At 39.8% G+C, this 27,521-nt stretch overlaps 1 protein-coding gene across 5 annotated transcripts in view; it reads right to left on the bottom strand.

The window, feature by feature from the left end:
* Nucleotides 1–5,334: 5,334 nt before the first annotated feature.
* Nucleotides 5,335–27,521, bottom strand: part of LOC137332423 (mothers against decapentaplegic homolog 5) — a 50,700-nt gene continuing 28,513 nt past the window's right edge. For 4 of the 5 annotated variants that reach the window (XM_067996246.1, XM_067996248.1, XM_067996247.1 and 1 more), the window contains 5 exons: nucleotides 23,761–24,012; nucleotides 17,320–17,448; nucleotides 10,726–10,947; nucleotides 9,760–10,016; nucleotides 5,335–7,908 (listed from right to left, as the gene is read on the bottom strand). In XM_067996246.1, coding sequence (XP_067852347.1) covers nucleotides 7,765–7,908; nucleotides 9,760–10,016; nucleotides 10,726–10,947; nucleotides 17,320–17,448; nucleotides 23,761–24,012 — 1,004 coding nt within the window. In that variant the 3' untranslated portion in view covers nucleotides 5,335–7,764. Of the gene's footprint in view, nucleotides 7,932–9,759; nucleotides 10,017–10,725; nucleotides 10,948–17,319; nucleotides 17,449–23,760; nucleotides 24,013–27,521 lie in introns of all 5 variants that reach the window. The other variant, XM_067996249.1, reaches the window with a different exon arrangement.

The raw sequence follows: 27,521 nt of genomic DNA, 5'->3' as shown, positions 1-27,521 counted from the left end.
CTATACCGCACGGACTGCAGCGGTTCAAGAAGGCAGCTCACCACCATCTTCTCAAGGGCAATTAGGGATGAGCAATAAATGCTGACCTCGCCAGCGATGTCCACATCCCATGAACGAATTTTAAAAAATCACCACGTTAGCACAGGAGGAGGACTGTTCGAGAGAACAAGAAAGTTATTTTAATGGGCGATTTCAATCAATCAATATGAATTGGGAAAATCCAAATGGTCTAGTCAGAGTTAGCAAATGTAAAGGATGACTCAGTGCATTAGGGAATCCATGAGAGGCAGTACTCATCTTGACCTGATTTTCACAAAATGACCCAGACAATGAAGAGGAAATGGAAGTCATAACAGTCTTGGGGAACAGGGTTGGAATAATTAAGGCATGGAATGATTACATTTAACATGAACTGGAACTCAATTAAACCTAACACCATGAACAAGGTTTATAACTTTAAAGGGTTAAATTCAAAGAGATGAGGAAAGATTTAAAACAAATTGATTGGAGGAAGATGTTTAACAACACTTGAGTAGAAGACAAGTAGAACACCTTTAAGAGAATAACAATGGACGTGCAAGGTAAGTGGTATAATGCCCTTGTGAAATGCCTTGGGATGTTTTACTACGTTAAAGGTGCTATATAAATGCAAGTAGTTGTTGTTGATATAGCTAGGATCAACAAACTCAGACTAAACAAGTGTGACCCTAAATGGATTAACAAACAAATTCAAAGTGAACTAAAGATGAAAATGACCTCTACAAATCCTGCAGGGAGAAAGGAGAGACTCACTGGGATGAATATAAGATCATGCAAAAATAAGTTAAAAGGGTGGTCAGAGAGGCAAAGGGAGACCTATAAAAAAAAGTAAGCTGCAAAGGTAAAACATAATAAACTTTAGTTTAATAATCATTTGCTGAGAAGCCAAATGAAAATAAGTGTTGTCAGGGATTTATTTAATATCTGTTTCAACTTTGACAACTCTGAGCTAGTAATAGCTTTAACCTTCCATTTTGTTTTTTAAAAACTATTTCAAACTTGTTCTGGTTTTTAACTTTTTTTTAATTCATTCATGGGATGTGGGCATCAATGGCAAGGCCAGCATTTATTGCCCATCCCGAATTGCCCTTGAGAAGGTGGTGGTAAGCTGCCTTCTTGAACCGCTGCAGTCCATGTGGTGAAAGTTCACCCACAGTGCTGTTAGGTAGGGAGTTCCAGGATTTTGACCCAGCGACAATGAAGGAACGGTGATATATTTCCAAGTCAGGATGGTGTGTGACTTGAAGGGCAACGTGCAGGTGGTGTTGTTCCCATGTGCCTGCTGCCCTTATCCTTCTAGGTGGTAGAGGTCGCGGATTTGGGAGGTGCCGTCGAAGAAGCCTTGGCGAGTTGCTGCAGTGCATCCTGCGGATGGTACACACTGCAGCCACGGTGCGCCGGTGGTGAAGGGAGTGAATATTTAGGGTGGTGGATGGGGTGCAATCAAGCAGGCTGCTTTGTGCTGGATGGTGTCGAGCTTCTTGAGTGTTGTTGGAGCTGCACTCATCCAGGCAAGTGGAGACTATTCGATCAAACTCCTTGTAGATGGTGGAAAGGCTTTGGGGAGGTAGGAGGTGAGTTGTTCACCTCAGAATACCCAGCCTCTGCCCTGCTCTTGTAGCCACAGTATTTGTGGCTGGTCCAGATAAGTTTCTGGTCACTGCTCTTGTATTACAGTATTGGTGACATCAGCTAATAGGTGAAGCTTTAACAAGGAAGGAATGGAAGGAATTCCAGCAGCTATGAAGTTATGTGTTACAACAAATTTGTTTTCTATTTATGACTCGCTTGATGATACCTTTGTAAGTAGCCCTGATATAAATGGTATCTAAACAATATATTGCTCTTCTAAAGTGCACCAAAAACATTTAACAGAAGGCTTTATTAGTCTCTGAACTCGACACGCATTGCCCTTCTCTTAAAAATGGCTATTGTTTTGAGATTGGCCAGTAAGTTTAGTGAGGTTTCAGTTGTTGTGATTCTGCTTTCAGTTGCCTGGACATCTACACATTTTTCCTTGCACTAGCTCTCTCAGTACTGCACTGAAGTAGCAACCTAGATTATGTAGTCAAGTCCAGAGAGGGACTTGAACACACCACCTTCTGACTCAGAAGTGAGATTAGCCCAAATCCAGCTTAGTCTCTACTGTTGACATCAGTGAATATTACCTTTATTACCAACAAGTTCTTATGTGGCATCTTATCAGATGCCTTTTCAAAATGCAAACATACCTCATCTACTGCATTCCCTTCATCTTTATAGTCAGGAATTTCCTCAAAGAACATAATTAGTCAAGCATGATCGGCACCTTACAAATCCATGTTAACTATCTCTGATTGCTACATACCTTTCGAAATGTTATCTTATTTTTGTCTCCATCAATTTAGCTACTACTGTTGAGACTAACTGGTCAATAGTTACCTGGATTATCCCTCTCCACTTTTTTTGAACAGGCATGTAACATTCACCACCCTCCAGTCCTTTGGTACAATTCCTATTTGCAAAGAATTTGTATGTGAAGTTTATACAAATGAGGAGTTATAACTATTTCTAACTAAGATTTTACATTTTGAATGGAGTACATGTTATTTTAGGATGGAGAATTTTTTTTGCAGTGTTAATACTTTGACCATAAAATTCCAGTCAAAAAAAAATTTGAAATTCTTATATGAACTAGCTTTGCATTTTATACACCTTGCATTGTGTTTTAAGATCCGAAACAAACTTTGACTGAGATTACTAATACATTAAGTGTTCTGGAGTCATTATATGGGAATGCACCTTTGATTAGATGAAATGTTGATCAGATTTAGCTCTTGTAGAATGAAAGGACATATTTTTAATATACATATTTGTATATTTAGTCTATTGGGCCAGATTTTGCTGTGAAAATAACGGTGAGGCTAACAGCGCTCACCATTATTAATGCGTAAATTGGACAGCACCTGCTGGCGAGCGCACATGCGCAGTTAAATGCAGAAATCCAGAAGCTGCTGCCCATGATGCGCTGCCCTGCCCTAAGCTGTGCGATAATGGCATCTTATCTCTCACCATTCAAACGTATTAAACATGAAGTTCCTGTACTGATGTCACAGATACAGACTGAACTCACCACAAAAAGTTAGGGCTTGTCCATTCCAGTCTACATACCCTTTTAACGGCGTGGTAAGTCTTAATTACTGGCAAACAACTCCTCTGGCACTGAAAATTAACTTTTACAAGTGCAGAGTCTCATTACTTCAGCTTTTAATTATTGTTGGAGATTTGTTAAAAAAATTAAATATTTTTGTCTCATCTCTCAATCCAATCTATCTTTCACCTTCTGTACCTGATTTGACATTGAATTCACTATTCTAACTTAGAAGTGTTCAAAATCATGAAGGGTTTACATAGAGAAACTATTCCTATTGGTGGAAGGGTCGAGAACCAGAGGACACAGATTTAAGGTGATTGGCAAAAGACCCAAAGGCGACTAGGAAAAACTTTTACGCAGCGAGTAGTTATGATCTGGAATGTGCTGCCTGAAAGGGTGGTGGAAACAAATTCAATCATTGCTTTCAAAGAGGAATTGGATAAATACTTGAAGGGAAAAAATTTGCAGGGCTATGGGGAAAGAACAGGGGAATGGGACTAACTGGATTGCTCTTACAAAGAGCTGGCACAGGGCCGAATAACCCCCTTCTGATCCTGTCTTACACTTCCTGGTTCAGGCTCTATGCTGCTTATTAATAATTCTTCAATCTGATTATGGTTAAAGATATACACAGCTGCTTGCCCTGTGCACAGGTCCCAGATGCCCTGTAGAGGGTGCCACATTGAACGGATCTCTAATTTACAATAACTTACTCATAAACTTGAGGTTTTGCATGGCAAGTGCAAGTCTAATGAACGGCTAGCGCCATTCGTTTGCTGCTTACAGCAAAAACTGGCCCAATAATTCATGCCCAACTCCCTAAACCTCTCCTTGTTTAAGACACTCCTTAAAACCAACCTCTTTGACCAAGCTTTTGGTCACCTGTCCTAAGATCTCCTAACAAGACTCGGTGTCAAATTTTGTATAACACCCCTGTGAAGATTCTTGGGACTTTTACTATGTTAGAGGTGCTAAATAAATGCAAATTGTTCTTGTTGATCTACACAAAGTATAACTCAAATTTCAGAACATCCTCAATGGAGAGAAATAGCATATCTCAAAGTAAAGGCTGTTTGTTTGCTTGGAGTATTTTATCTGCTGCAGCACATCCCACTCAAGTAAATAGAAACAATGAAAGACAGCTGAAAAAAAAAAATCACAATTGATGTAATGGGTGTATAGAAGTCAAACTAGTTTTGCAAGCTGTGCTATTGGAAATCAGAAGCCATTCATAACATCCCTAATCCCTCTTCTGCCTCCTTGACCCTACACTTGAATATGGTACTCATCTCAAATATATATTTTCAATTAAGTGTGGGTTTGGAAATCAGTCTGACTTAGGATCATTCAAGTGGAAAATTGGTTAGCAAGCAAAAGATGTACTGCTTCTTCATAATGCAGTTCAAGTGTGAAAATATAGTTGCATTTTCCTTTCATTTTAATGTTCAGTGTTATATGATGTATATATTATTCCCTAGTCAAGCAATATAATTGAACTGCTGTTTTATTCACACACTAGTTCTAAGCAGCCTGGTCTGTGGTTAAAAAAAACACACCTTTGTAAAATACTGAAAAAAAGACCAAGAGGGAAGAAGGATGCTTTTGGACTACCTGAAGAATATGAGGTTTTATGGAGGATTGGAGATTATCACAAGACAGTTGTTTGGAGAAGGGAGATTGAGCCAGAACCTACAATAGGCAGACTATAACAAAAAAAAATTCTATACTGAACAATTTCAAAATTGTTAAGAATTTTAAAATAATTCCTCTGAGGTTTAAGGGACGCTCTCACTTTTCCCCCCCGCCACAGTTTGATATTTGGATTTCAATTGCTTTGCATTTATTTCATGCATCTGCATATTCATAAAAATATTTATGTATATCAAGCTTATATATACTGGCATGGTATCAGAACCTTCAGCCACTTTACCCCCACTCGAACACCCTCCTCAACCCGTTTTGCTTCTCTATATTTCTCTATCTTCATTCAAAGGCTCTCCCTCCATGGCTCGGTGTCCATTTCCATTTGTGAATTGACCTGGACCATCTATGTTAAAAGTGCTATATAATTGCAATTTGTTGTAGTGATAAATTAATTGAGCATAAAATATGTAGTTTGACTAGTTTCCAAATTAACCATACCACAAAAAATAAAAACACCATTAACAGACAAATGTATTGCCTTTATTAGAAGAATTTTGGCAGTACACAAATATCCATGCTCTGTGGACTCAAACATGTTCAAACCTTTCCACCATGTGTGTAAAATAAGGGATAAGCAATGACAGATTCACAAATATAAAAATGCAAATGTTTATGAACAGCAAAGCAATTAGCACTGCCAAAAAAGTTCAGACATCAAAAATGAAAAGTCAATAAAGAATACCAAAAGGCAATGACCAAATCCCATCTCAATTAGGATGTGGTCAATCTTACTTATTCCCCTACCTTAAGTTGCAACTTCTTTTTTAAAAAAAGCAAGCGGGAGGGGAAGGGGGAGGGGGTTGGGGTTGAAAGGTGCATTTAAAGACTTTCAGCATTTATTTTCCAGCTGTTAATGACCATTTCTTTTCCAGATTGCTATCTTTAAACAAAAAAGCTAACTTTACAACAGAATATCACATCCTCCAATTTATCATTCCAAAAATATTTTACATTAGTACTGTTAAATCCTATTCAGCATCTGTTTAACAAATGTGGATGTCCAAAAGAAATGGCTGATGGCCGGCGCGGACACGATGGGCCGAAGGGCCTCTATCCGTTCTGTATGACTATGACTCTAAGATGCATGGACAATTCCCATTATATTTCACAAAGTTACTAACTCCCTAATGAACCACAACAATTCTGTCCAAGAGTTGGTAGCTTAGAAAGTATTTTGCAATTTCTGGTCATAACCCAAACATACTTATTGAAATACAGTAAATAAAAATACAACTTAAAATTTTATACAAATACACTGAATGCATAACCCCATTATGCAGGATTTACCGGTTTATGCTGTGCAGTTGAGAATTTTCACTGCCAATAGTGCTGATATTTCAAGCACATCAAGGAATAATAAGCCAGCAAAATATGAATCATACAACAATTTAAAAGGGAGGTACTTCTGGTTCCACAAAGACCTAAGCACCTGAAAGAAACAAACCTGATGCTGAGTTCCTGCCTGCAGCATTCATCTGCTATGGGAAATAATACTTGTGAAAGGAATGCCATAACTTGCAACAATCATAAGATACCCTCCAATCCTTTTCTTGTGCTGCTCTTTAGTGAAATTTATCTTCCAAATGTCAAATGAGTAGGTACAGTGTAGTTTTACTCCAGATTATCATGACAAATTAATATATACATGCCAAATTACAATCCACTTTCCTAACCTACAATTCATGTAAATAGCTTGCTTTTTATATCAGGCACTCAGGAATTACAAAGAGAAGCAAAGAAATTTTGGGTTATTTAGTATATAATGAACTCCAAATTAGACTGTTGCTCATTTGACTTAAGCTATAGAGAAGAGTTCAACCTACACTAAAGTAAATTTTAATGCTCTCTTACATTATCCATTGTTATGAATAGACAGGTAAGAAATGTATTAAAAAATTTAAAGCTTTTAACGCATGCAAGTTTGAAAACTGTCTCCATCTGCACAGCAATAGAAATGCTTGCATTTATGATCAGTCATGATGCAATGAACACACTGCACTATAAACTGCATTCTTAGGTCCTCCAGCACTTTCTTCAGCTCTAAGGATCGTTAACTCCTACAGTAGTACAACACAGATCATCTTCATTAACTTCGCTACAATGCTGTTGGACCAAAAAAATGCTACTTACTATTATACAACTCCAAGCTCATGAGGAATATAGAATACAAAACTTAAGACTTGTTCCAATACCGGATGCAATTTACATCTATAAGATGACAAATGGCAATACTTTTCTACAAACACAGACAGCTCAATGTTTCAAAAACAATGCTCAGAACAGGTTCATACTTCAATGCATTTCTGAGAAAATGACCATGTTAATTATGGTAAAGGTGAGAAACGGTGTTCTGAACTGGGACATTTCTTGGTTAATCAGAAACTCAACTAATGGTTAGTTTCCCTGGAATATTAATATTTGTGGTAAGAACAGTTTAAAAAATATATTTTTTAAAAGGATGCTAATATAATTGAAAAGAGAACATCTTATTAGCATCATCATGCTGCAACTTGGATTCTAGTTTTACTGCCCATAATTAGCCACCTAAAAATGTACATAACAGCTCATTCAAAACAGTTGGACTTCACAGCAAAGCAAAGTGTTGAAGCATTCAAATCAGATTGAAAGTATCAAAGATTCTAAAGATGTCCATCAATCGTTTTGTAATGTTAACAGCTGCATATAAGCAGATGGCAAAAAACTATAAATACCACTCAACATATAATTAGTGAGTATGGTAAAGCAACCAATGATTGGTTATCAAATCTCAAAGATTGCTAATTGAAGTTTTTTTATTTTTCTTTGTCCAGTAGATCTTTCACAGTGTCCAGTTTAAATAAAGTTTCCCCCTCTGGTGTTTTCCACAGCCTGTAGATCATATTTCACTGTTAAGATACAGAGGAGATAGGATTATGAGGAGAACCCATCTGGGTAAGTACTTTGTCCAGCCACTGAAGTGGGCCATGAAGATGAATTTCTATCCAACATGGCGTGCTAGTTACATCCTGTCTGTGATATTCTGCACCCCAGCCCTGCAGAAATAGGGAACAAAATACTAAAACGTTACTTGCATTGACAATAGGATTCATTGGTGCCACAAGATAGAAACTAATTATGAACACAAAATTCTTAGAACATTGTTAATATGCAGCATTTCACACCATATCCAATTTAAACAAGTCTCAGACCAGGAGGGAGATGACGAGGAAAGGTTTACTTTCCATATGAGCCCCATCATACCTTGCCTTCTTAAGTCTCATGTAGCATCCCTGTAACTTTTATGGTGAACTTTATGGACAAGGTGAGGAATACCAGTCGTGGAGAATGGAACTGCCTGTTTGCATGTCGCATCAGTATCAAGTACTCTGCGGTCAGATGCAGAACAATTTGCCTCAACGCTGCTCCAACCACAGAAAAGCACACCCACTGTACCAATATTTCCATTTCCCACACGAACTCTCTTTGTCCTGCTAATTTTATGCCAAATTATGGTCAGATTTGCTAAAGGGCCCAAACCTCCCCAAAACTGGGTTGAAACTGCCAAACTAATTTCATGTTGGACCCTCTACAGCAGGCCGACACTTTCATCCCACAAATAGTTATTTTCTAGCAGGTGTCACTGGTTAGTGATCAAGACCAAGAAGTAGAGCACTAGTAAGCTTACTGCTACCCTTGTCCAGTTAAGGCACCCTAACTGTTAGCCCCACATAGGCCTGCAAACCAATGCTCTAAGTGGAAAGAATCCCAGCCCCAATGTCAAACTTACCCCTCCAACTGCTAAGCATCACTACCACTTCACCTAATTGTGGATGAATCCATTGATATTCTGCCATTCACAAACATAACTCAAGGCTGAAAATGTCCTCAACAAAACTTTTCTGCATGACTATACCTTCCACCAATTGCCCTGCCCAAACTGCCACAGTTGTGGTGTAGCTCCATCAAGTCACACTTGGCCTCTCCACCTATACCCCAGGAAATTTCTCCTCCTTCGAAGGTCTACCCCTCCAAGTCCCCATAATGAGCCAGTTGACCATCAACAGTGCACTCGACTACAGCAGGCCTGGCTTTCTCAGATATTGGATTACTGAGTAATTCATCTTGAAGCCAGCTCAATATCAAAAAAACTGTACTTATCCTCTTTGAATGAAAGATGGGCAGGATAGAGTTGAGTGAGGAGCTTGAATAAGTTTGGGCATGGGCAAGTGGTGAAGGTATAACCAGGCAGAGATGCGTTGGTGAGGGAGATGGAATTTCTAGCAGTAAGTCATGTTTTAGTGAGTGCCAGGATGTTGATGGATTTGTGTCAACAGAGATGCTTAATAGTTTTCACAAATAGATGGATAGATATGACACTGTCACTACCCCTTTTCCTCCCACCCCCAAAAAAGTTTAATGGAACTCGGAAGCAAATGAAGACTAAAAAGCTATGTTCACTGACCAGCAGTAGTTATAAATACATTCCCTTGTGAGAATTTATTGTTCAACAGATCATTTTTGTGTTGCTCCTAATCTGGCTAGTACAAGGTACACAAGCGCCACCTCGCATGGCTAGCCTTTGTATTTTTCCCCTGAAAAAGCCCCTGGCCTCTGTTTATGATTACACTGACCTTCCAGCTGATTTCAGGAATGCATTCTGTGGGGAATTCTAAGCATGAACCTACATCCAATTGCTCTGTGAAAATGTGCTTTGGAACTTCAGCACTGCGCCACTTTCCAACCCTCAGTTGATGCCATGTTAACTTTGTCAAATAAAACATTTACTCATCAGCTTTCACAATAAATGTTTTTAATGTATATCAGAGCTATATTTAAAATTAAAAAGCTTTAAATTAAATGCTCTGAATTAATTCATGGATCAACTTACTGTCCTTTTTCCTCACCTTAACAAAGCTCATGCGAATGGTACACATCTTGGTGAGTTCATAGACTGCTTCAAAGCCATGATTTACAGACTGAGCTAGAAGCTGGGCAAACTCTTGGTTGTTGAATATCTTTAGGCTGCAACCACTAGGTATCTTACAGACAGTGGTTGGATGAAAGCCATGATGGTAGTTGCAATTCCTACTTTGGACAAAAATACTGCTGTCACTTAGGCATTCGGCATAGACTTCACCTCCCACATAGTATAGGTGGACACCTAGAAAATCAAATACAAGAGATTATTTAAGTTATATTATGTATCATGGATACAGTCTTCCTTAAAAGTTCAGTCTCGACATATAAACTGGAATTGCCAATATCCTTTACATTGTTGGTGGAGGGGGTGGGGGGAGAAGGAGGAGAGAAGAGATAATCTTCCTCTCAGCAAGGGGCAGGTTAGAAAGTTTTAAATGCAAAGATTGACCATCTTTCAATGAGGAAGGCCATACTTCTGTAAGTAATTCAATATTCATCACTCAGTTTCATCACAAACATTTCAGCAAAATAGAATAGAAATTGATAGTGGAATCTCTGATGCAGCAGAGCAGTTGTCATCCTGACCAGTTAAAGCATTCAATAGTGCTTAGTAAAAGCATATAAATCATTCTGGGTCGCTGCAATACAGACAACATTGAAGGAAACCGTTTACATTTTCTCAAGCTGTAGCTCCAGTTTCTATGGTGGGTATTGCTCTGCAAAGGAGCAACACAAGGTAATACATTTTATGGCTTTTTTTTTGGTACAAAAATATTCAAGTTTTTATAAACGTATGCAACAAAGTATCACCAGTTCACTGAAGGTGTTCATGTAAACAAATGCGTCACATCGATTTATTTCAAGATCTTAGCCAGGAACTGAAAACTAATTCTGTTTAATGACAACATAAGTTAATCCTCTGATATTTTGACGTTGAAAGTTAAGCATACCTTTACCAATGTGCCGCCTAGTGTTCTCAATGGTGGAGTTGCGGTTTACATTGGAAAGAAGACCAAGACAGAAACGGTTTTTGTTGTTGGACGGATCAGTAAAGCCATCCACTAAAACACTGGTAGAGGAAGCATGGAAGGCCTCTCCAACTCTATTATTTAGCTCATAGTACACAATGGAACACCAGTGCTTAGGCTCCTCATAAGCAACGGGTTGAACATCTGAAATAAAGCAAGCCAGAGCAGATTAAATGAAGTTATATTTTGCATCACATAAAACATATTTTTCTCTATCTCTGAAAAGAACCCCATGTAATTTTGCATTTGAACTATAGTGCAGGGGTGGAAGAAAAGGAATTTTACACTTCAATATATTTTCATAACTGGAAAATGTAACTATGTTTAGGAAATATTTTTGAAGCTTCTTTGTGGTATGCTTTCTGAAAATACTCCCCTTTCTGTTTAAACACAAAAAAAATCTTAATTCAACTGCTAAAGTTAAACAAGAAGATCACTCATAGGTGCAGCTGGCCTGGTTTGAAAATTTTCAAATTCATAACCCTCAGCCCACAGAAGATTGCAAGCCTCCAAAACGATATTATATGTTGCCTGTGTGACTCGTATAGTACATGCCCAGAGACTTTACCAGCTATTCTGGTGGAGCCTATCTAGCAACATCTGCGCTAAGAAATTAAGTAAAACTCCCATCGTCACTTATCTTTGTTTTTCAAATGTAGTTTTATTTAAGCACTTCCAACCTATTTAAAGGAGATGATTAGAGTACCTGAGTAACTCTGAAATAAGGGAAACCATTCAAGCAGTTAGTTGCGATAGAATTAAATACCTGATCTTCATTCCAACCCTATCCCTATTTTCTTTATCTTGTAACTGCTAGATTACCTTAAAGATTATTCACTGAGAGGAATCAGTCACTTTCTCATTCCAGACAAACTTGGCAGATAAAAATGCTTAAATATGGAGAATGAGAACTGCTGTACACGTGCTTACCAATCTAGCTTGCATTGGTTATCCTTCACATAGTATCCACTACTCTCCCAAAGCAGTGGTTTTCTGGAGGAAGGGCAGTGTCCTAGGTCCAACCATCTTCAGCTGCTTCATCAATGATCTTCCCTCCATCATAAGGTCAGAAATGGGGATGCTTGCTGATGATTGCACAGTGTTCAGTTCCATTCGCAACCCCTCCGATAATGAAGCAGTCCATGCCCGCATGCAGCACGACCTGGACAACATCCAGGCTTAAGCTGCTAAGTGGCACGTAACATTCGTGCCAGACAAGTGCCAGGCAATGACCATCTCCAACAAGAGAGTCCAACCACCTCCCCTCGACATTCAACGATATTACCATCGCCAAATCCCCACTAACATCCTGGGTGTCACCACTGACCAGAAACTTAACTGGACCAGCACATCAATACTGTAGCTACAAGAGCAGGTCAGAGGCTGGGTATTCTGCGGCGAGTGACTCAGCTCCCACCTCACCACCCTAAACATTCACTCCCTTCACCACCGGTGCACCGTGGCTGCAGTGTGTACCATCCACAGGATGTACTGCAGCAACTTGCCAAGGCTTCAACAGCACCTCCCAAACCCGCGACCACCTAGAAGGACTAGGGCAGCAGGCACAAGAGAACACCACCACTACCTGCACGTTCCCCTCCAAGTCACACACCATCCCGACTTGGAAATATATTGCTGTTTCTTCATCGTCGCTGGGTCAAAATCCTGGAACTCCCTACCTAACAGCACTATAGGAGAACCTTCACCACACGGACTGCAGCAGTTCAAGGTGGCGGCTCACCACCACCTTCTCAAGGGCAATTAGGGATGGGCAATAAATGCTGGCCTTGCCAGCGACGCCCACATCCCATGAACGAATAAAAAAGATATTGGGACAGGTGATCAAAAGCTTGGTCAAAGAAGTAGGTATTAAGTAGGGTCTTCAAATGGAGGAGCGAGAGATAGAGGGGTTTAAGGAAGGAATTCCAGAGCTTCGGGTCTAGGCAGCTGAAGGCATGGCTGCCAAATATAGTCACGGAAGTCCGCTTCATACAGGGAGGTTTTCTCATCTTAGCCGAGACATCTTGAACCAAGCACAAAATCCTAAAACAGATTACTAAAGACCTGGACTGGGTAAATGACTTTCTCATTTCCATACAGCTGTCGTCTTAACGTCATTCGGAGTCCTATATCAAGCATCAACATGCCTCCCAAAATTACTGCATGGCGTTCTGAAAACTTTCCTCAAAGGTGAAGGGCAGCCTTTCTAGCATAAGTACACAATCGATGTTCTATAGCCGATTCATCAAATGATGTGATAGATGTACACTGCCACCCTTATCTAAAGTTCTGCCATGTACTTCAAAGTAGAAGCACTGGACCACATTGAGACTAGTCATCCTTGCTGCAATCACTTGGGTATACTGGATATAAGGAATTCAGCCCTATAAGAGAACCTGGTAAACAATTCCCCAAATGGTAGTGTGGGATCCTGCAGAACTTGTCAGCTCAAGGTGGTTTGGAGCACTAATTCTGATCAAATCTCAAATAGTCTCAGAACACCCCACAAATATTCAAGAAGATAAAGTTTCAAAAACTCAGGCCAGCGTTTCTTCCATATCTCCATGAATGCGATGTTATGAATGCAACTGAAGCCAAGATAAGTAGATGCAGAGTAGTGGCGCAATATATTTCATTAGGAGACTATAATGGATTTTAAGGAAATGGCAGACTTGTTAAATGAGTACTTTGTACCCGTTTTCACAGTGGAGGAAGAGGACGAAAGATCTGCGATACATGGAACCTAAAAATAAGTTAAGCTGAGGAACTTAGTGGATTTAATTTTTTTTTAAATTGGTAACAGAGAAAATAATGGGACTTAAGATAGACAAATCACCAGGACCTGAAGATTCCCATCCCTGGGTATTAAAAGAAATAAGTGAGGAAATTGCAGAAGCATTAGTCATAACTTTCCACTCTGTCGATTCAGGAATTGTGCCTTAGGATTGGAAAATTGCAAATGTCACTCCATTATTTAACAAGTTAGGAGGCATAGTAAGTTGTGTGGATGGGAGCAGGAAGTTGCAGAGGGACAGACAGACCAAGTGAGTGGGCAAAACTCAGATGGAGTTCAATGCGGGGAAGTGTGAGGTTATTCACTTTGGATCAGAGAGACAAATCAGAATATTTTCTTAATGGCGAGATACTAGAAGTTGTGAAGAAGGAAACTGATTTAGGTGTCAGTGTACACAAGTCAGTAAAAGCTAGTGCACAGGTGCAAAAAGCAAGCAAAATACTATTGGAATTTTAGCCTTCTCAAGAGGTTGGAATTCAAAAGTGAGGCTTCAGTTGTACAGAGCCTTGGTCAAATCCCATCTGAAGTAGTGTGTTCAGTTTTGGGCACTGCACCTCAGGAAAGAGTTAATGGCCTTGGAAGGGGTACGGTGTAGATTCTTCAGAAATATACCAGGGCTTAAAAGGTTAAATTATGAGGCCAGGTTGCATAAACTTGGCTTGTATTCCTTTGAGTTTAGAAGGTTGTGGGATAATCTTAGAGGTGCTTAAAATGATAAAGGGATTTGATAGGGTAGATATAGAAACTATTTCCTCTGGTGAGGGATCCAGGATATGAGAGCATAATCTTAAACTTAGAGCTAGGCCATTTAGCAAAGAATAGCAGAAGTCTGAAACTCACCCACCCCCCCCACCCAAAAAAAAAGACTTGCATTTATGTAGCGCCTTTCACGACCTCAATGTCCCAAAGCTCTTTACAACCAATTAAGTACTTTTGAAGTGTAATCACTGTTCAAATGTAGGAAACGTGGCAACCAATTTGCACACAGCAAGGTCCTACAAACAGCAATGGGATAATGAGCAGATAATTTTTTTTATATAAACTTTCTGGTTGAGGGATAAACATTGGCCAAAACACCCGGGCAGAACTTCCCTGCTCTTCTTCGAATACGGTCATGGGATCTTTTACGTCCACGGGAGGGCAGGTTTAACATCTCATACGAAGGCCAGCACCTCTGACAGTGCAGCACTCAGTACTGCCCTGAAGTGTCAGCCTGGATAATGTGCTCAAGTCCCTGGAACTGGACTTGAACCCACAACCTTCTGATTCAGAGGCAAGAGAACGTAAGAAACAGGAGCAGGAGTGGGCCATACAGCCCCTCAAACCTGCTCTGCCATTCAATAAGATCATGGCTGATCTTTGACCTCAACTCCACTTCCCGCCTGATCCCCATATCTGGTGATTCCCATAGTAACCAAAAATCTATCGATCTCATTCTTGAATACTCAGCGACTGGGCATCCACAGCCCTCTGGGGTAGAGAATTCCAAAGATTCACAACCCTGAGTGAGCTCATCTCAGTCCTAAATGTCCTACCCCTTATCCTGAGACTATGCCCCCTGGTTCTAGACTCCCAGCCAGGGGAAACAGCCTCACAGCATCAACCCCGTCATGCCCTTTCAAAAGCTTATATGTTTCAATGAGATCACCTCTCATTCTTCTAAATTCCAGAGTGTATCGGCCCATTCTACTCAATCTCTCCTCATTGGACCACCCTCTCATCCCAGGAATCAATCTAGTGAACCTTCATTGCACTGCCTCTAAGGCGAGTATATCCTTCCATAGGTACTGTACACAGTACTCCAGGTATGGTCTCACCAAAGCCCTGTACAATTGCAGCAAGACCTCTTTACTCCAACCCCCTAGCAATAAAGGCCAACATACCATTTGCCTTCCTAACTGTTTGCTGTACTTGCATGTTAACTGTGTTTCTTGTACAAGGACACCCGAATCCCTCTGAACACAAACATTTAATAGTTTATCATTTAAAAAATATTCTGTTTTTCTATCCTTCCTTCCTTCCAAAGTGAATAATCTCTCATTTCCCCACATTATACTCCATCTGCCACCTTCTTGCCCTCACTTAACTTGTCTCTATCCCTTTGCGTCTCCCTCACAGCTTACTTTCCCATCTAGCTTTGTATCGTCAGCAAACTTGGATACGTTACACTCGGTGCTACCACTGAGCCAAGACCGACACATCAAAAGGCCGTAGTTGCTGGGTCAATTGAAATTTTTAAGACTGAGATCGATAGATTTTATTAGGTAAAGATATCAAGGGATATGGAACAAAGGTGGATAAATGGAATTGAAGTACAGATCAGCCATGATTTAATTGAATGGCAGAACAGGCTTGAGGAGCTGAATGGCTTACTCCTGTTGCTGAGATGCAACATTGCTCTTAAAACCATCTAAATAAACGTTCCCTGTGGCACTACCTCTGGTGTGTGGAGGAGAACAAATAAATGAGTAGAGTTTATAATCTTAGACTTGTCAGTTGAAGGGAAAAGGATATCCTATGTACTGAAAGTATTTATTTTCTGACAGTATTGTTGAAATTTTAGTTGATTGTTTATGATAGCTATGTTTAAAATCAAGCTGGATCACTAAACTTAAGTCATTCTCTGCAGTCTAGGAAGGTACAAAAGCAATTTTAAAACCAAAGAATGGCAAACAGTGAAATGAGCAACAAAAATGTACAATTGAGGTAGCTTAAAATATAACAGAACTCCATCCCCTGAATTAGGACCAGAGTTTTATAATTTACTAAAATTTAGTTGTTGAATATGAAACGGCATTACAAATGCTGAATGCAAATTTGTTGGAGTATGCTGTTCAACTTTATCCATCTCAGTGTAATAACTCCACAGTCCTGTCAAAGCAAACTTGTAGGCATGAAATGCTTTACGCATTTTTTTTTTAAAAAGAGGGAGAACATTAGATTATTATTTCAATGCGGGCTGTAGAATGACGCAAAGAGTTACATAGAATTTACAGCATAGAAACAGGACATTTGGCCCAACTGGTCTGTGCCGGTGTTTATGTTCCACACAAGCCGCCTCCCACCTTACTTCATCTCACCCAATTAACATATCCTTCTGCTCCTTTCTCATATGTTTATCTAGCTTCCCCTTAAATACATCTATGCTATTTGCCTCAACCACTCCATGTGGTAGCGAGTTCCACATTCTCACCACTGAGAACTACCCATTGTAGTTCTGCAGAAACTGCATGTTAGCATCAATATTAGAATATATTTAATAAAGTTATTCAATTCTATAATGGAGTGTCCATCCATAACATGGGGACTGCTTAACAGTTGTATGTAAATATAAATCTGAATGAGTTGTTAGCGATGCTAACATTTAGCTTCTATATACCCCTTGCAGAAGTAATTCTCTAAGACAAACATGATGCAACTGGTATAGTTTTAAATGTCTCTGTATTCAAGTGGTATGTTGCTATTTAGCACATTATAAAACTTGAATTATGTTAATTTAAATCGATCATAAAAAATATGCTGTTTTTACTAGTTTACTCTAAAACTGCTTCCCTACCTTCACAGACTGGAGTGGGAACAGAAAGCTGTCAGGTCTGAAGAAAGTTTTTTTTTAAAAAAGGGATCAAGCCAGCTTTTAATTTTCTGCATGATTAGACCAGAAATAGACCAACAGTTCAGCAGCACTAATTTAGGCTGACTATTTATTAGTTCTGGGATCTTACCTCTAGCAGAGATGATAGGCAAATTGGGTATGCTGGAGGTCATCATGACATTCCCTGTGTCCATAGGTTGTGTACTGTCCTGATTCATCTGCTCTTCTGGTGGCATATAAGCAGGTGGAGGCGTATCAGCTGTATGAAAGAGAGACCATTTATGACTTAAGACCATACCAGCGCTCAAAATAAGCTTTAGAACCACTAAGTCAGCACCACCAACAGCTGATTGTATTTACTGGCATATTAAGTCTCATGTCTTGTGCACATCTGTCATACTCCAGACATCACTATCGCAGATGCAAAGTAATCTTCAAAAAAAGCCAGGCAATTCATCCTGGGTTCTTGTGAGCTGGAGCTTGAAATTGAAGCAGCTAAACATCACCAACATCAGAGACCACAGAATATCCACTCAGTTTATAACAAAAAGTAACACACTAGCTCAAGATAATTTTTTTTTATATAAATGTACACACTTCGCAAACTGACACCAACAAATTTTTGTGCATTCAAAAGATTCTAAACAAGTTTCTGAGCAATAAAGCACACTAATAGGCATGTCTTGAAAAGTTGTTCCACTGGAGCAATCGCATGCATTAATTTTGTATTGGTCGCTCCCTGGCATATCAGTGTTTATTGTGAACCCTGACATACACAATGTGCCTAATAAGGCACTGAGTTGAGAGCAATTCTAATTCAGTCAAATGGATAGAAGACAACCCTTCACTCCAACCAAAAATTTAAAAAAACACACTGCAATCGCATCCATGTTTAACAGCTGGAAGAACAAACCCCATTATACTTTGCCACTGCATTCTGAACGCACGCACATTGTACAGGTTCCTCTAAAATCTCTCAGATACAAAAGTCATACTAACCAATACACAGAAACTGGAGAAAGTGTAGTTATACTCAGCACCAAGTACATATTTATGTATGCTCAGTCATAATAGTGTTACGATGGAGATACAAATATAATACATTCCTATTTGTTAAGCGAATGTGATGGTAGATGTCAGGAAGTAAAATATGACATGAGGGAAGAGTCAAGAATAACCTTTCAACTAAGAAACCCAGGTAAAGGAACATAGTATGGGACACTACCATGATTGAAATTGCAGTAGTAGAAAGAAGAAAATCAAAATACAGCAAGTTATTAAGTAATGCCAAGGTTGGGTTTTAAAAGCCCAACTCTCTAGGAGAAAGGAGAAAAGACAAACGGTAGGAAATAAGGAATTCCGCAGTTTTGGGGTCCTGGGAAAGATTGAGTAGGAGACTGTTAGGGTTTTCAATTCTGGATGACTATTACAATTTCGGGATTCAATCTTGCAAATCTTTGGACTGGCATTGTTTAATTACTTTCACACTAGTGGATAAGGAACTAGTATCAATCGTAATCTGTGAATGATCATCAGCATCTATTCTATCACTATTCCAGCAGTTGCGTTTACAGATACTGAAGAATTATAAGACCAGTCCTCTGACTCTTAAATAGGGCAATACAGGAACTTCAATTACTTCTAACATTCAAAGCACTTCACGGACTGGTCTGTGTGTTACAGCTCCAGGATATAGTGAAGCAATCAAATCCTTAATTTATTTAGATTTCAGGAATCTAGGATTGACTGAAAAACTCTCTGAAAGATTTATTTATACATTGGAGATAGTGAGATTTGTCATTCACAATTTCCAATATTGTGAATTTCTGCATGGACTGGATCAGTGATTTACAGTTCAAAATTAATTAAGAGTTTAACTAATGCTTTTGTCAACAATTTTTAAAAAAAAGTTATAAAAGTTTCCAATATACTAGCAAATTTTCAAGAAGAGATCAAGGTAGACAAAACAAAGGAAGGAAGGAACCATTGCAGCCCAGAAATCAAGGCATCCAATAATCTTGTGGGGGAGGGGGGAAATAGAGGAAAGAATTAAAATTTGATGGCAGTCATAATGGTGGACAGAATTGAACAATGGTCCTTTACTAAGATCATATAGATTAGAGTTGAGAGAGAAAAGTGAGCTCAAAAGGCCAACAATTGTACCATTAAAATGAAAGATCTGAAATTAAGAAAAGAAAGCAGGATTTTTAACCAGAAGGACTAACAGCAATTTTTTTTTTTAAAAAAAAAAGCTTTCTACAAGCTAATTCTGAATGCAAGATAGTCATAGGAAAGTTAGTTCTTACTAGATGCAACATTTCTTGGAAATTTCTTACTTTTTGCATATTAGTAGCACAAGATGTAGCCCGAGGCACATGTGCTGAATTTGACCATGGCAGTTGCAGAGCCTTACAACAAAGAAGGACAAAGCAAGTTTTTGCAGCAAGTTAAAATCCTTAAGCTGGTAAAGAATATGCCAGCAACAATAAGTCCTCTGATTTTTGTAAAGATCGATTACCTACCTTGGAGGGTTGTCTTCATTCTCCAAACGCCCTAGCAGTCACACTTAGCTTAACAAGTTCTGGGAAGCCATGTGATTTAGAATGCATATAAAGTAACATCATGACACTAAAGATGGGCAATGCTGCATGTGGTTCTATAAAGGTCCAAGACTGGCTGGGTCTGAGGTTATTCCCCTGGATCTGTGGCAGTATCCTGCCTAAAGTGGAAGGTGATCTGTCTGAACCACCATGCTAAGTGGGATAGATTAAGAACAGATCTAGCAGCTCAAAATTGGGCCTTCATGAGGTGCTGTGGGCCATCGGCAGCAGGAGAATTGTATACCACCACAATCTGTAACCTCATGACGTGGCATATCCCTCTCTCCTCCAACACCATCAAGCCAGATGATCAACCCTGGTTAAATGAGTGTAGAAGAGCATGCAAAGAGCAGCAGCACCACCTGAAAATGAGGTACTAACCTGACAAAACTACAACACAAGGCTGCATGCATACTAAACAGTGAAAGCAGCACGCTGTTGTCAGATTTAAGCAATCCCACAACCAACAGATCAGATCAAATCTCTGCAGCCCTGCCACATCCTGTCACAAATGGTGGTGGACAATTAAGCAACCAACGTAAGGAGACTCCACAAACATCCCCATCTTCAACAATGGTGGAGCCCTGCACACGAGTGCAAAAGGCAAGCCTGAAGCATTTGCCACCATCTTCAGCCAGAAGTGCTGAGTGGATGATCCTTTTTGGCCTCCTGAGGTCCCCACCATCAGAGATGCCAGTCTTCAGCCAATTCGATTCATTCCACGTGACATCAAGAAACAGCTGAGTGCACTGGAAGAAGCACGCTTCTAGCTAAGTTGTTCCAGTACAACTACAGCACTGGCATCTACTCAATTATGTGGAAAATTGCCCAGGTAGCCCTGTCTACAAAAAGCAGGACAAACCCAACACAGCCAATTACCATCCTTTGAGCCTAATCTCAAAGTGATGGAGGGAGTCGTCAACCGTACTATCAAGCAGCAGTCACCAATAATTGGTCCAAACCTGGACACAAAATCTAAATTCCAGAAGCGAGGCCAGAGTAACTGCTCTTGACATCAAGGCAGCATTCCACCGAGTGTGGCACCAAGAAACCCTAGTAAAACTGAAGTCAACGGATAGCAGGAGAAATCTCTCCAGTGGCTGGAGGCACAAAGGAAGATGGCTGAGATTGTTGGAAGTCAATCTCAGCCTCAGGATATCACTGCAAGAGCTCCTCAGGGCAGCGCTCTTGGCCCACCTGTCTTCAGCTGCTTCATCAATGACCTTCCCTCCATCATAAACTAAAAAATGGGGCTGTTCGCTAATGATTGCAGCCTTCAGCTCCATTCATAATATCACCGATAATGAAGGTGTCCATGTCCATGTCCATATGCACAAGACCTGGACAACATCCAGGCTTGGGCTGGTAAGTGCAAGTAATACTTGCACCACACAAGTGCCAGGCAATGACCTTCTTCAGCAAGAGAGCCTAACCACCTATCCCTGACATTAAATGGCATTACCATCCTTGGGTCTGGCACCATCAACTGGATGTCATTAATGACCAGAAACTCAACTGGACCAGCCACATAAATACCATGGCTACTAGCACAAGTCAAAAGCTGGGAACTCTGCAGTGCGTGGCTCACCTCGACTCCCCAAAGCCTCTCCACTATTTAATGGCACCAGTCAGGAGTGTGATGAAATAATCTCCACTGGTTGTTGCTGAGCCTACAAAACAGGCTTTGCAGCATTTTTTGTACTGTGCTACAAGAAAGATAGTGATGAGTTTTTATTTAAAAACAAGTCATCTGGTAATAATTGACACTGATGTTTTGAGCCCCAGAGTGGAAACCTGAAAGAGAAAATAACCCAAAGTATGCTGACAAAAATTAAAATTAAGCATGCAAGTTGTAAAAACTGAGGGGCTAGCTAAACTAACTTACAAACTGTGGCAAGTTTGAATTGAAAGGACATGCTGTTGGGAGTGCAGAACATAATCTTTTCATCATAGTAACATAGTTGGTGGCCATTCAGCCCATCTTGCCTGAACTGGCTCTTTGAAAGAGCTATCCATTTAGTCCCATTTCCCTGCTCTTTTCCCCAGAGCCCTGTAAATTTTTCCCCCCTTCAAGTATTTATCCAATTCCCTTTTAAAAGTTACTACTGAATCTGCTTCCACCACCCTTTCAGGCAGTGCATTCCAAATCATTACAACTCGCTGCGTTTAAAAAATTGTTTCCTTGTGTCACCTTTGACTCTTTTGCTGATCACCTTAAATCTTTGTCCTTCTGCCAGTTTTTCCTTATTTACTCTGTCAAAACCATTCATGATTTTGAACACCTCTATCTAATCTTCCTGTTAAATCTCTGTTCTAAGGAGAATAACCCCAGCTTCTCCAGTCTCTCCACATAACTGAAGTCCCTCATCCCTGGTACCATTCTAGTAAATCTCTTTTGTACCCTCCTTCCTAAAGTGTTATAGAGTTATAGAGTTATACAGCACGGATAGAGGCCCTTCAGCCCATCGTGTCCGCGCCGGCCATCAAGCCCTGTCCACTCTAATCCCATATTCCAGCATTTGGTCCGTAGCCTTGTATGCTATGGCATTTCAAGTGCTCATCCAAATGCTTCTTGAATGTTGTGAGGGTTCCTGCCTCCACAACCCTCTCAGGCAGTGAGTTCCAGACTCCAACCACCCTCGGTGAAAAAGTTCTTTCTCAAATCCCCTCTAAACCTCCCACCTTTTACCTTGAATCTATGTCCCCTTGTTATAGAACCCTCAACGAAGGGAAAAAGCTCCTTAGTATCCATCCTATCTGTGCCCCTCATAATTTTGTACACCTCAATCATGTCCCCCCTCAGCCTCCTCTGCTCCAAGGAAAACAAACCCAATCTTCCCAGTCTCTCTTCATAGCTGAAGCGCTCCAGCCCTGGTAACATCCTGGTGAATCTCCTCTGCACCCTCTCCAAAGCGATCACATCCTTCCTGTAGTGTGGTGCTCAGAATTGAACACAATACTCCAGCTGAGGCCTAACCAGTGTTTTATAAAGGTTTAGCATAACTTCCTTGCTTTTGTACTCTATGCCCCTATTAATAAAACCCAGGATCCCATATGCTTTTTTTAAAAAAAAAACAACCATCTCAACTTGTCCTGCCACCTTCAACGATTTGTGTATTTGCAACCCCATGTCGCTGTTCCTGTACCCCCTTTAAAATTGCACCATTTAGTTTATATTGCCTCTCCTCATTCTTCCCACCAAAATGTATCACTTCACTGCATTAAATTTCATCTGCCACGTGTCTGCCCATTTCACCTGTCTATGTCCTCCTGAAGTCTGTTACTATCCTTCACACTGTTTACTACATTTCCGAGTTTCATGTCATCTGCAAACTTTGAAATTATACCCTCTATACCCAGCTGAGTAAATTAATGCTGTTGCACAGGTACTGGGGCTTTACAGGATGTAGGAGTTCGCAGCAACAGGCACCACAGCCCATCTCAAACATTACATCAATTTATATGCAAGATGAAACAACTTTCATTTATATATCACCTTTAACATTAAAAAAAATCCCAAATTATTTCCTAGGTGTAAAAACAGGCATTTTCCCCAGAACCAAATCAAGTTACTTTTAATTCCTATAGTGTCTGGAAGGTATTGATGAAGAATGACAGAATTCCCTCAAAACAGTTTCTAATATCAACAAAAGCATTTTAAACTCAGCGGTAAATCCTGAACAGTTCCACTTGTGAAAAGCTTACTTGATACTGCTTTAAAAAAAAATCAGATTTTAACCACACATTTGCAAATAAACTAATGTTCATGGATAGGACCTATGACTCACTCTTCCACTCCTCCCTTACATCTAGCATATTTCTTTTGATATTTTCAGGATAACGCGTGACATAAATTTTAATGTAGCATCAGTCTGCCTTAAAATAAGTTTCACTGAACAAACAATACTTCATAATAAAATAAAGCAATTCCCTGGTATTAACTTTCCTTAAAGTGTTAAATCGGTTCTCACCTGGCAGCTGGAAAGGACTGCTTGGTCCAGAACTGGCTGGAGAGCTGGGGTAGGTGCTGCTGGCAGGAGATGGGGGATATGGGCTATTTGGTGAAATAGGAAATGGATTACTATTTGGCTGTTGGAAGGAGTCTGGAAACGTGGCATTGTGTGGCATATGGGGCTCATTATGACTCAAATTCCGGAACTGGACTAGAAGGCTGTGCTGGGGGTTAAACTCGCTGTGTCTTGGGACCAAAACTGGAGGCAGAACTAGAACAAAAAAAGGTAGACATCTTAATTGTTAAGTGTTGACTGCAATATACATTTTGCTACAGTCTAGAAACAAGCCCATCTGAACATTTCACTGACTTAAAATGAAAAATGTATTAAAAATTCATTTAAATACAGAATACTTAAAAACAGACATTTATGTTGATACATGATATTATAAACAAATTAGCCCTCCAATCAAAACAATATGGCAGAGTGCATGTTGGACTCCAATTTATGCCACAGATGCAGTTTCATTATACATATCAGCACAAACATCTGCTCACTACTTTTCTGAGCTCCACTATTTCTTCCTATCTGTATTTTTCCTGCCACCTTTCCCCAGCAGCAACATCCCTAGTCCAATTTTGTACATTGTGCACAATCCTGATCAGTGATTTACATAATTATATAAGCAACACAGGAAAGGCCCAGGCTTCAAACAAAGTACATTGCTGTTTGCAGTTATAAACTGAGATTTCCATCTGTTATTGCAAAACAAAAAATAGAAAGTGATCATTGCAAAATGTGTTGCACATTTGGTGATCTTCCACAATGCTACTTATCAGTTAGGACTAAGATAGGTTATGCAGGCACAACTTCATACCAGACTTCCCCCCCCAACCAGGAACTTGTTTTAAGAAAGCTTTATTTAACAAACTGTGGAGATGCATTTCTAATGTTTTGTAATACTCTATTCTTCAGAAGCAGCACAAATTTAAAATACTGCAACAAATCGGTTTCCTTTAATTGAACTAGGCCACACCTTGTCCTTGCATTGTACAGGAACACCATCTCTCCCCTCCATTCCTAAAAATCCTTCCAGAAAGCAGTATCCTCAGACTGTATATCCTACTTTCTTCTAAAGGTAAACTTGACTGAACGTGAACAAGCATTTTAAAAAACAATACTTCCGTGTAACAACTGAAATAATGATTTAAAAAAGTATTTTTCTTTAGCAGTAAGATTAAAACTTAGAGATCAGTTTGTTTCAAGTACATTTGAATTTTGATGCATTGGTAGTTACGTTCCAACTATGGTTTGTTCTGCTGCTACAGGGATGGCAAAAGTCATCTGTAATGAAACCCCATTTAAGACCTGCTCAATCACTCAGAAGATTTTTTAAAATTGCAAACTCCAACAGTTTATGACAGAACATCTTGCTGATTCTGCTCCTGGTAATCTTTATATTATCAGATTAAAAAATAATACATATACACATACACACTGAACAGTGAGGTCAATTTTAAATAACATATATTGGAGAATCTGCATTTAAAAAAAAAACGGCCTCAAATTTCAGGAGTGGCTATTTGTATATGCAGAGCAGACTAAGTGTGAATCAGAGAAAGATTTGTACAGGCAATGAGTTGATTTTGAAGAAATTGGACCATCTAAATTACAACAGATTTTTGCTTAGACCAATACATAAGAACGTAGGAATAGGAGTAGGCCATTCAGCCCCTCGTGCCTGCTCCGCCATTTGATAAGATCATGGCTGATCTGTGATCTAACTCCATATACCTGCCTTTGGCCCATATCCCTTAATACCTTTGGTTGCCAAAAAGCTATCTATCTCACATTTAAATTTAGCAATTGAGCTAGTATCAATTGCCGTTTGCGGAAGAGAGTTCCAAACTGCTACCACCCTTTGTGTGTAGAAATGTTTTCTAATCTCGCTCCTGAAAAGGTCTGGCTCTAATTTTTAGACTGTGCCCCCTACTCCTAGAATCCCCAACCAGCGGAAAGAGTTTCTCTCTGTCCACCCTATCGATTCCCCTTAATATCTTATAAACTTCGATCAGATCACCCCTTTACCTTCGAAACTCCAGAGAATACAACCCCAATTTGTGTAATCTCTCCTCGTAACTTGAAGTCTGGGTATTTTTGTAGTAAACCTACGCTGTACTCCCTCCAAGGCCAATATGTCCTTCCGAAGGTGCAGTGCCCAGAGCTGCTCACAGTACTCCAGGTGCGGTCTAACCAGGGTTTTGTATAGCTGCAGCATAACTTCTGCCCTCTTGTACTCCTGTCCTCGAGATAGAAAGGCCAGCATTCCATTAGCCTTATTGACTATTTTCTGCACCTGTTCATGACATTTCAATGATCTATGTACCTGTACCCCTAAGTCCCTTTGGACATCCACTGTTTTTAACTTTTTACCATTTAGAAAGTACCCTGTTCTATCCTTTTTTGATCCAAAAGTGAATGACCTCACATTTGTCTACACTGAATTCCATTTGCCACAGTTTTGCCCATTCACCTAATCAATATCACTTTGTAATTTTATGTTTTCATCTACACTGCTTACAATGCCACCAATCTTTGTGTCATCGGCAAACTTAGATGAGACTTTCTATGCCTTCATCTAAGTCGTTAATAAATAGTGTATAATTGAGGCTAATAATTGCTATTTGTAAATACAATGGAGGGAAATAGTCCACAGAAATTTTAGTGATTTTTAACCAAAATAAAGGCACTTCTGATACTGTGTCCATTAACTACCATTACATACAACAATTATATTTCCTTCATATAGCCATTTGAAGTGGGAGAAGGGGGGAATTAAAGTTCAATCACAAAAATTAAATGGCTTCCCTCAGTTTCAGTAATGCTCAATTTCACCAGCTAGGACCCATCAAAAACACAGGCGATATTAAAGCCCAAGGTTAACAAGTCACCCAACATATTACCAGGTCATGGAAAATATATATTACTGTATACGTCTGCAACAGCCTACCCTCATGACAGAATCTACTGATGCCTCTTTCTTTACTCTAGCTGCTCCTCAAAGAAAGCCTAAGACAGGGTTGAGGCTTTCAGAGCTCAATGGCACGTATGTGACTCCGAATGAGTCCAGGATTGAATAGGAGTTTGGATATTGGTACAATGCAGGAATCAGCAGTTTGGCTGGCAATGTATGTGGATGTGAAAGCCAATAGCAGCTTCCATATCCAAGGAAGAAGTCAACAACCTGACCAATGGTGAACCAGACAAATCACATTGTTGAGTTAAGATATTTTGGTTTATTGGCCAGGGGGGGGGGGGGGGGGGGGCGCGCGAGAGGGGGAGGAAAAGAGCTATCGACACATTTCATTTATAGTTGCAACTACCAAGTATAGCAAATGAATATTTGGATGTTGGTTCAAAGGTGAGACATATCTGGATAGTCTCCTGACCATGCAAAAGAATGGACAAGCGAGATGCCTATAACAATTTAAAATAGCAGCAATTTAGTCATTAACTGTTAAAGGCAGACTGTCACAAGGATGTACTCTTTAAAAATCTTTTCTGAGCCAGGTGTCCACAGAGACTCTCTCTATGTTTGCTCAGATCTTACAGGCTGTGAAGTCATGGTATGGCACAGGAGGCATAAGTTGTGACTGGTAATAGGGAAAGGTTTTCAAATTTGAGCCACAGGAAAGTAAGGACATAAAAAAAAGTCATTTCATTAATTGGAGATTCCTGGCATTTCAGCCGAGTTGGCAGATCTTGGTTCAATAGGGTCA

The sequence above is a fragment of the Heptranchias perlo genome, chromosome 14 (assembly GCF_035084215.1).
Source record: "Heptranchias perlo isolate sHepPer1 chromosome 14, sHepPer1.hap1, whole genome shotgun sequence".
NCBI classification, from domain to species: domain Eukaryota; kingdom Metazoa; phylum Chordata; class Chondrichthyes; order Hexanchiformes; family Hexanchidae; genus Heptranchias; species Heptranchias perlo.
This window is presented reverse-complemented; position numbering and strand designations above follow the sequence as displayed.